At 42.1% G+C, this 8,795-nt stretch overlaps 1 protein-coding gene across 4 annotated transcripts in view; it reads right to left on the bottom strand.

Annotated features, from left to right (window-relative positions):
* Positions 1-1,468: 1,468 nt before the first annotated feature.
* The window catches only part of SFMBT2 (Scm like with four mbt domains 2), a 365,966-nt gene continuing 358,639 nt past the window's right edge, over positions 1,469-8,795 (bottom strand). For all 4 annotated transcript variants that reach the window (XM_075345324.1, XM_075345321.1, XM_075345322.1 and 1 more), the window contains one exon: positions 1,469-1,890. In XM_075345324.1, coding sequence (XP_075201439.1) covers positions 1,750-1,890 — 141 coding nt within the window. In that variant the 3' untranslated portion in view covers positions 1,469-1,749. The remainder of the gene's footprint in view (positions 1,891-8,795) is intronic.

The following is an 8,795-nucleotide window of genomic DNA, read 5'->3' as shown; positions in this document are numbered from 1 at the left end:
CTGTGGGACATATCCATCTCCGCAGAATACAGCACAATACAACTCCCATTATCTCTTGTGTATATCCATACTCTTTAAATGAATGTATTTATTGGGTTTATTAAAAGTATACCCATTGTGGGGATAATCAGAAAATATTAACTCCTTGGAACCTCTCACTGTACATTCTTGACCCCCACCATCTTCAGGAGGTGTCCGCTGTATGCTACAGATAACGCTTTGTGACATGGTGGGGATTTGTGATCACTGTGATCTTGGCTGATTACCCCTTAGAAGCAGGAAAATAAAATCCTACCATAACCCTATGTTCCAAGTGTCATCCTATATTCAAGTCAGAATGTGTTGTAACAGTAAACAATGAAATGCCACATTTTTAATTGTATAGCACTACATGTGTATGATAAGTGGTAGATGTTATGTGTTACTAAAGAAAAACATACTAAATTGCCATACATAATGGTTGTGCCATAAGGAAGGAAAATATAACAATACCAAGCATGGAAGTGATGCACCAGAGCCTCAAAGACTACCTTTCACCAATCTGGAGCTGCCTGTATATTTAAGAAAAGAGTAGGCAGTCCCAGATTGGTGATTTTTCTAAATATCATACTATAAGAAATCTGCACATGTCCCTAAAGTCCCCTGAAAGGACCTGATTTTCTAAAAAGTCAAGCCCAAATTTCCGGCTAGTGAGATCCCAGAATGTGGAGCAATATCCCACAACCTTCTGCAGCTGCTCATAAGATCTCACTCTTTGCATTACCCAAGCACTGCCGCATAATTTAGTAAGCAGCTACTGCACAGTAACCTCTCTAATGATGTTACCGCACGTTAACAGCTTAGTAAATTAAGTGGCTGCACTTGGTTAGTTCAAAAAGTGAGATCTGGTGAGTAGGCTGTGGGCATTATGCTTTGTATGCCAGGATTTCACAACTCGGAATATTGGGTTCTAATTTTGCTTGAAAGTCAAATCCTTTTGGGGGACATTATGGAATATATGAGCGGTTTTGTTACTACATCATATATGGAAAAATCACCAATCTGGGGCTACCCCCTTTTTTAATAAGTGGTGATTGACATTCTTTAAGTAGTATATTTTAAATAAATTTCTAGTATACCTCTCACATTATGGCATTGCAAAATCAGTATTAACAATTAAGACAGATAACACCTTCGTGATATCATTTGCTTCCCGTTACGGCATCATTAAATCAGATAACTATAGTCACCTAGCTAGCCTGACTTTCCAATTCAATGCAGCCTAATGACAAGTGAAGTCTACTGCAATTTATTACTCTGCAATGAAAGATAGACTTCTCCTGCAGTGAAAGACTTTATTTCCTCCAGATTGGTATTAAAATGACAAGAAGCAACAATAGAAAGTGAACGACTATATCAAAGCTTTCCCTTAAGCCACAGATCACGGTATAGACAAACACACACTTTCAATATGAAAGAAGATTACGAGTTTTGCAAAAAGATCAGACATGCCAAAGTATGCCTTTATATCAGGAAAAAACAAGACAAAAATCCATCCTTCTGTTTGTTTGGGATTCCTCTGTATTTCATAGCTATGATTAGACTTAGCTACATACAAAAAGGGCAGCAATATTTACAGTACATATGCTTACAAATGTGAAAAAATCTTTTGTGTGTTTTTCTTTTTTCCATTTTTTTTCTTGAAAACTTATTTTTTTTTTCACTTTAAGAATAAGTCTTGATTAGATACAGCAAAACATGTCGGAGGGTTCAGTTGGCATATTGTGCATAGAATGCCACTTTGACTCTCTCTATTTGGTGGCAGAGCTTTATGGCTGGACCTAGTTTTAATTCCATACAGTCTTGTACTGTGGGAAGAGTCAGAAGTAAGAATGCTTGTCCATCGATGTCCTAAAAAATACCCAAAATAGTCATATTTAGTCCACTTATGTACTGTTATAAATATATCCAAAGATGATTTTAGATCCATTTTAAAGGAACTATATGCCCCTAGTATCAAACATTACATATAAACTATTCCTCTTAGGCTATAAGGTCCAGAAAGTCCTGTACATTAAAGATTGAACTATGAATATAAAGTATAGTAATATAAAGCAAAGCATGTTTAACTTTAAAAGAGTTCAAGCTCTCCAATAATAAAATTATTTTCAAAAATTATTCCTCTAATTGATGCAGTAATTCATGCAAAAGGAGCCCCGACCAAGTATTGAGGCATTTACTGTACATACTTTTCAATAGGTCAACATTTCTGAGTTTAAAATCATTTTTTCAGTTGGTATTATATAATATTCTAATTTTCTGAGATAATGACTTTTGGGTTTTCATTGGCTGTAAGTCATAATCATCAACATTAACAGAAATAAACACTTGAAATAGATCACTCTGTTTGTAATCACCCTATATAATATATGTGTTTCCCTTATTGTATTGAATTACTGAAATCAAACTTTTTGATGATATTCAAATCTATTGAGATGCACTATACTTAAAGGGATTTTCCTATGAACAAAGTTCATTTCAAAGTTCACATTGATCAGTAGATCTTATAATTTACACAATAGGATGTGTTTTAAAAAAAAAATGTTCCTGTGCTGAGATAATCTTATATATGTGTCCCTTCTATGTACTGTGTAATGGCAGTGTCTGACTGTACAGGAACACCGTCGGATCATACCAATGATCACCACTAGAGTTGAGCGCGGTTCGCGGTTCGAGGTTCTCCAGTTCGCGGCTCGAGTGATTTTGGGGGCTGTTCGAGATCGAACTAGAACTCGAGCTTTTTGCAAAAGCTCGATAGTTCTAGATACGTTTGAGAACGGTTCTAGCAGCAAAAAGCAGGGCTTTTTACAGTTACAGTGTGCAGGAGCCATCGCTGGCAGCCTGCCACAAGCTGGTAACCAAGATAAACATCGGGTATCCAAGCAAAGCGCTTTGGTTAGTAACCCGATGTTTATCCTAGTTACGTGCAGGAAGAAGACACTTCCCCGCTCAGCTCGCTCCGCCCCCTCCTGCCCGCGGCATGTACACATACATACACACACACACACACACACACACTCTGCACACATGGTCCCGCTCGGCTTACCTGCGGTGATGAAGTCCCGCCATCCCGACCTCAGCGCTGTCACTGTCCTGCATGGCCGCCGCTTGTCACATCACCTTCTCTCGCTTCCGACCCGAGACTGACTAGTGGTGACGTCACGGGCCTCTCGCGATACTTGGTGTGAAGGCGCCAGTCATTGAACTCAGTGACAGGGGCTGTCAGTGTGCTGGAGATCAGCGCAGGTAATGTACCTCGCTGACAGCAGCACTTGTCATGCCCTGCAGTGACCTGGGCTGACCCATTGATGTTAGCTCAGGTCACTGCACTGCTCTCCCAGCCAATGGGGAACATCCTGCTCTTCATTGACTGGGACAGTGTGGATCGTCATGGCAACCCCTTGGATTACACCAGACCTGGATTTGTTTTTCATTCTAATAAATTGGTTAAAGAGGGAATGTTTTGGGGAGTGTTTTTTCAAATAAAAATGTGTTTGTCGTCTATTTTTTTTATTACTTACTGGGTTGGTGATGTCGGGTATCTGATAGACGCCTGACCTCACCAACCCCAGGGCTTGATGCCAGGTGACATTACACATCTGGTATTAACCCCATATATTACCCCGTTTGCCACCGCACCAGGGCGCGGTATGAGCTGGGGCGAAGCACCAGGATTGGCGCATCTAATGGATGCGCCACTTCTGGGGCGGCTGCGGCCTGCTATTTTTAGGCTGGGGAGAGTCCAATAACCATGGACCTCCCTAGTCTGAGAATATCAGGCCCCAGCTGTCTGCTTTACCTTGGCTGGTGATCCAATTTTGGGGGACCCCTACGTGTTTTTTTTTTTAATTATTTATTTAATTTAAAATAACAGCGTGGGGTGCCCTCAGTTTTGGATTACCTGCCAAAGTGAGGTTGCCAGCTGTGGTCTGCAGGCTGCAGCCGTCTGCTTTACCCTAGCTGGCTACAAAACTAGGGGGAACCCTACGTCATTTTTTTTTCATTTTTTTGGCTAAATACAAAGCTAAGAACCCCTTAGTGCCACATGAAAGGTGCTCCACTTTTTCTCCACTTTTTCTCCATTTTTTCTCCACTTTTTCTACATTTTTTTCTCCATTTTTTCTCCACTTTTTCTCCACTTTTTCTCCATTTTTTTCTCCAATTTTTCTCCACTTTTTCTCCACTTTTTCTCCACTTTTTCTCCACTTTTTCTCAACTTTTTTCTCCACTTTTTCCTCCACTTTTTCTCCACTTTTTCTCCACTTTTTCTCCACTTTTTCCTCCACTTTTTCTCCACTTTTTCTCCACTTTTTCTCCACCTTTTCTCCACTTTTTTCTCCACTTTTTCCTCCACTTTTTCTCCACTTTTTCTCCACTTTTTATCCATTTTTTCTCCACTTATTCTCCATTTTTTTCTCCACTTTTTCTCCACATTTTCTCCACATTTTCTCCACTTTTTCTCCACTTTTTCTCCATTTTTTTTCTCCATTTTTTCTCCACTTATTCTCCATTTTTTTCTCCACTTTTTCTCCACATTTTCTCCAATTTTTCTCTATTTTTTCTCCACTTTTTCTCCACTTTTTCTCCATTTTTTTCTGCACTTTTTCTCCACTTTTTCTCCACTTTTTCTCCACTTTTTTCTCCACTTTTTCTCCACTTTTTCTCCACTTTTCTCCATTTTTTTCTCCATTTTTTCTCCACTTATTCTCCATTTTTTTCTCCACTTTTTCTCCACATTTTCTCCACTTTTTCTCCACTTTTTCTCCACTTTTTCTCCATTTTTTTCTCCACTTTTTCTCCAGTTTTCCTCCACTTATTCTCCACTTTTTCTCCACTTATTCTCCACTTATTCTCCACTTTTTCTGCGTTCTTTTTCTATGGTTGGTCTACCCATTAGCTCTGCCATGCATACTGTAGCTCTACTCTGACCCCATATTTGTCATTACTATATTGTCCTTGTACTGTATTATGACATTTGTATCATGTGTTTCATTTCTTGCTGTGTTGCAATTTTTTTGCTGCATCCCAATTGTACCTCTACATTGTTCGAGTTTATGTTTTTGTTCTCTCACTCTTATGTGATACTGATTATTGTCATTTTTCATGATTACATGCAGATAAGTCCAATCTGACGAAGGCTCAGGCCGAAACGTCATTTGTAACTTGTTTTGGACAAAAACATATATGCTTATGAAAAATATTTTTTTCTTAATACGGACCAATAAAGAGTGATTTTGCATTACTATCCGTTGTGACTTACTGACTTAGTCTGGGAGATTTAGAGTGCCGAGGTTACTCACTAATTTTATCTATTATTACCTCTGAGCACCTATATACCAGTGAGCAGAGCTTCCTCTACAGTAGTTCTCCTGATTAGGCATGCCCTTACCTCATGAGCAGGGCATTGCAGCTTTGGTAGCAACCATTACGACATGGACTCTGCTGCTGTGGACCCGAGAAGAGTGAGTGCAGATTCATTGCACCCACACTCCTCACATGAAGGGTCCGCACTCCTAGAAAATGGGGGATACGTTCCCTGAGTGTCTCCCCCCCATATTCTAGACGGTCCAGAGTCGTCGTGGGACCCCTTTATTTTTTTTCTTACAATAAATTGGTGAAAGAGGAAATGTTTTGGGGACTGTTTTTTCAAATAAATTTCTTTTGTCGATTTTTTTTTTGTTAGTACTGACAGTTTATGATGTTGGGTATCTAAGAGATGCCATGACATCACAAACTGCTGGGCTTGATCTCAGGTTACTTTACAGCTAGTATCAACCCGATTTATTACCCCGTTTGCCACTGCACCAGGGCACGGGATGAGCTGGGGTGAAGCGCCAGGATTGGCGCATCTAGTGGATGCGCCACGTCTGGGGTGCCTGCGGCCTGCTATTGTTAGGCTGTGAAGGCCCAATAACTATGGACCTTCCCACCCTGAGAATACCAGACCACAGCTGTCCGCTTTACCTTGGCTGGTGATCCAATTTGGGGGGGACCCTACTTTTATTGTGTAATTATTAATATTTATAAAATAATTATAAAAAAGAGCCTGAGGGGACCTCCACATTGGATCCCCAACCACGGTAAAGCTGCCAGCTGTGGTTTTCAGGCTACAGCCGTCTGCTTTTCCCTAGCTGGCTATCAAAAATGGGGGGACCCAACATCATTTTTTTTTTAACTATTTTTTAAATAGAAAAAATTTATGGGCTTCTCTGTATTTTGATTGCCAACCAAGGTAACGGCAGGCAGATGGGGGTGGCAACCCATAGCTGTCTGCTTTATCTGCGCTGAGAATCAAAAATACCGCGGAGCGCTACGTCATTTTTTTAAATATTTATTTTTACAGCACTGTGATGTTCAGCAATCAAAATACAGGGAAGCCCATTTTATTTTTAGTTATTTAAATAAATAATTAAAAAAAATATATATGGGCTCCCGCTGCATTTTTTGTATTGCTAGCTAAGGGTAATCCAAGCAGCTACTGGCTGCTAACCCCCACTGCTTGGTGTTACCTTCACTGGCAATGGAAAATCCAGGGAAGCATTTTTATTTTTTTTGCCAAAAAACTACAAAAAAAGGACGTGAGCTTCGCCATATTTTTGTATGCTAGCCAGGTATAGCAGGCAGGTGCTGGAAGAGTTGGATACAGCGCCAGAAGATGGCGCTTCTATGAAAATGCCATTTTCTGAGACGGCTGCAGACTGCAATTCGCAGCAGTGGGGCCCAGAAAGCTCAGGCCAACCTGTGCTGCGGATTCCAATCCCCAGCTGCCTAGTTGTACCTGGCTGGACACAAAAATGGGGCGAAGCCTACGTCATTTGTTTTCTAATTATTTCATGAAATTCATGAAATAATAAAAAAAGGGCTTCCCTTTATTTTTGGTTCCCAGCCGGGTACAAATAGGCAACTGGGGGTTGGGGGCAGCCGTACCTGCCTGCTGTACCTGGCTAGCATACAAAAATATGGCGAAGCCCACATAATTTTTTCAGGGGGCAAAAAACTTCTGCATTCAGTCCTGGATGGAGTATGCTGAGCCTTGTAGTTCTGCAGCTGCTGTCTGTCTGTATGGAGAAGAGCAGACAGCAGCTGCAGAACTACAAGGCTCAACATACTCCATCCAGGACTGTATGCAGAATTTTTTTGCCCACCAAAAAAATGACGTGGGCTTTGCCATATTTTTGTATGCTAGCCAGGTACAGCAGGCAGCCACGGGCTGCCTCCAACCCCCAGTTGCCTATTTGTACCCGGCTGGGAACCAAAAATATAGGGAAGCCCGTTTTTTTTTAATTATTTCACTTATTTCATGAAATAATTAAAAAACAAATGACGTGGGCTTCGCCCAATTTTTGTGTCCAGCCGGGTACAACTAGGCAGCTGGGGATTGGAATCCGCAGCACAGGTTAGCCCGAGGTTTCTGGGCGCCTCTGCTGCGGATTTCAGTCCGCAGCCGTCCCAGAAAATGGCGCTCTCATAGAAGCGCCATCATCTGGCGCTGTATCCAACTCTTCCAACAGCCCTGGAGCCGGGTGGCTTGTTGGGTAATCATGAGTTAATACTGGCTTTGTTTTACTAGCCAGTATTAAGCCAGAGATTCTTAATGTCAGGCACGTTTGACCCGGCCATTAAGAATCTCCAATAAAGGGTTAAAAAAAAATACCACACAGAGAAAAAATACTTTAATAGAAATAAATACACAGACACATTAGAGACTCCATCTTTATTACCTCCTGTCAGCCCTCCACGATCCTGCTCTTCTGTCTTCTTTCTTTCTAGTGTAGTAGTAGTGACGATTGTAGTGAGGATGAGGTTCCCCAGCCCCAAGTGATGAGCTGGGGAACCTCATCCTCACTACAATCCTCACTAGTGTAGTAGTAGTGACGATTGTAGTGAGGATGAGGTTCACCAGCTCATCACTTGGGGCTGGGGAACCTCATCCTCACTACAATCCTCACTACAATCGGGAAGCAGCGTGCAGCCTTCACTCCGTGAGTGATCAGTGCTGGCTGTCAGCGGTAACAGCGGTAACGCTGACAGACGCGTTACCATAGCAACGGTGCTCTCGGAGCCGCGGTTAGCGGTGACGTCACCGCTAACTGCGTTGCTATGGCAACGGTGATCTCCGTTAATGACCGGCTGTGTCAGCCGGTCCCTAACGGAACGGGGAGTCGACCGTGTGCTAGAGCATGTCGCCGGTACACGGCGATACACATATGTGCACCGTGTACCGGAGAGATGCACTCGCAGGTCCTACATGACGCGTCATAGTCATGTGACCAGTCTGTAGCCAATGAGATAATAGCCACGTGACTGGTCACATGGCTATTTTGACGTCACGATAGGTCCTGCATCTCTGCTGGCAGTGCCGTCACCGGGAGGATTCAGCGATCATCGGATGGAATAGCGGCAGGAGACAGAGTGCAGAAGGGATCGCGGGGACCGGAAAGTGTTATGGCAATGTTTATTAACTGTTTGTGTACATTTATCATGCATTTTTATGTGTTTGTGATTGCCTCCCATTATAGCCTATAGGTTCGAGTTTGGTTCGTCGAACGTTCGACGAACCGAACTCGAACGGGACCCCCGTTCGGCGAACCGACCTCGAGCCGAACCGCGACCGGTTCGCTCATCTCTAATCACCACGTCTATTGGACTTGTGAGGAAGTAATAAAGTATACAAACATTACAGCTTGGGATCGTAAATTATTCTTACTTTGAGGTAAAACATATTAAAAACAGGCAGGAAAATACTTTACCTCAAA

This window comes from Anomaloglossus baeobatrachus, chromosome 4, assembly GCF_048569485.1.
Source record: "Anomaloglossus baeobatrachus isolate aAnoBae1 chromosome 4, aAnoBae1.hap1, whole genome shotgun sequence".
Taxonomy (NCBI): domain Eukaryota; kingdom Metazoa; phylum Chordata; class Amphibia; order Anura; family Aromobatidae; genus Anomaloglossus; species Anomaloglossus baeobatrachus.
Note: the sequence above shows the minus strand (reverse complement) of the source record. Positions and strands in the feature narration are given on the sequence as shown.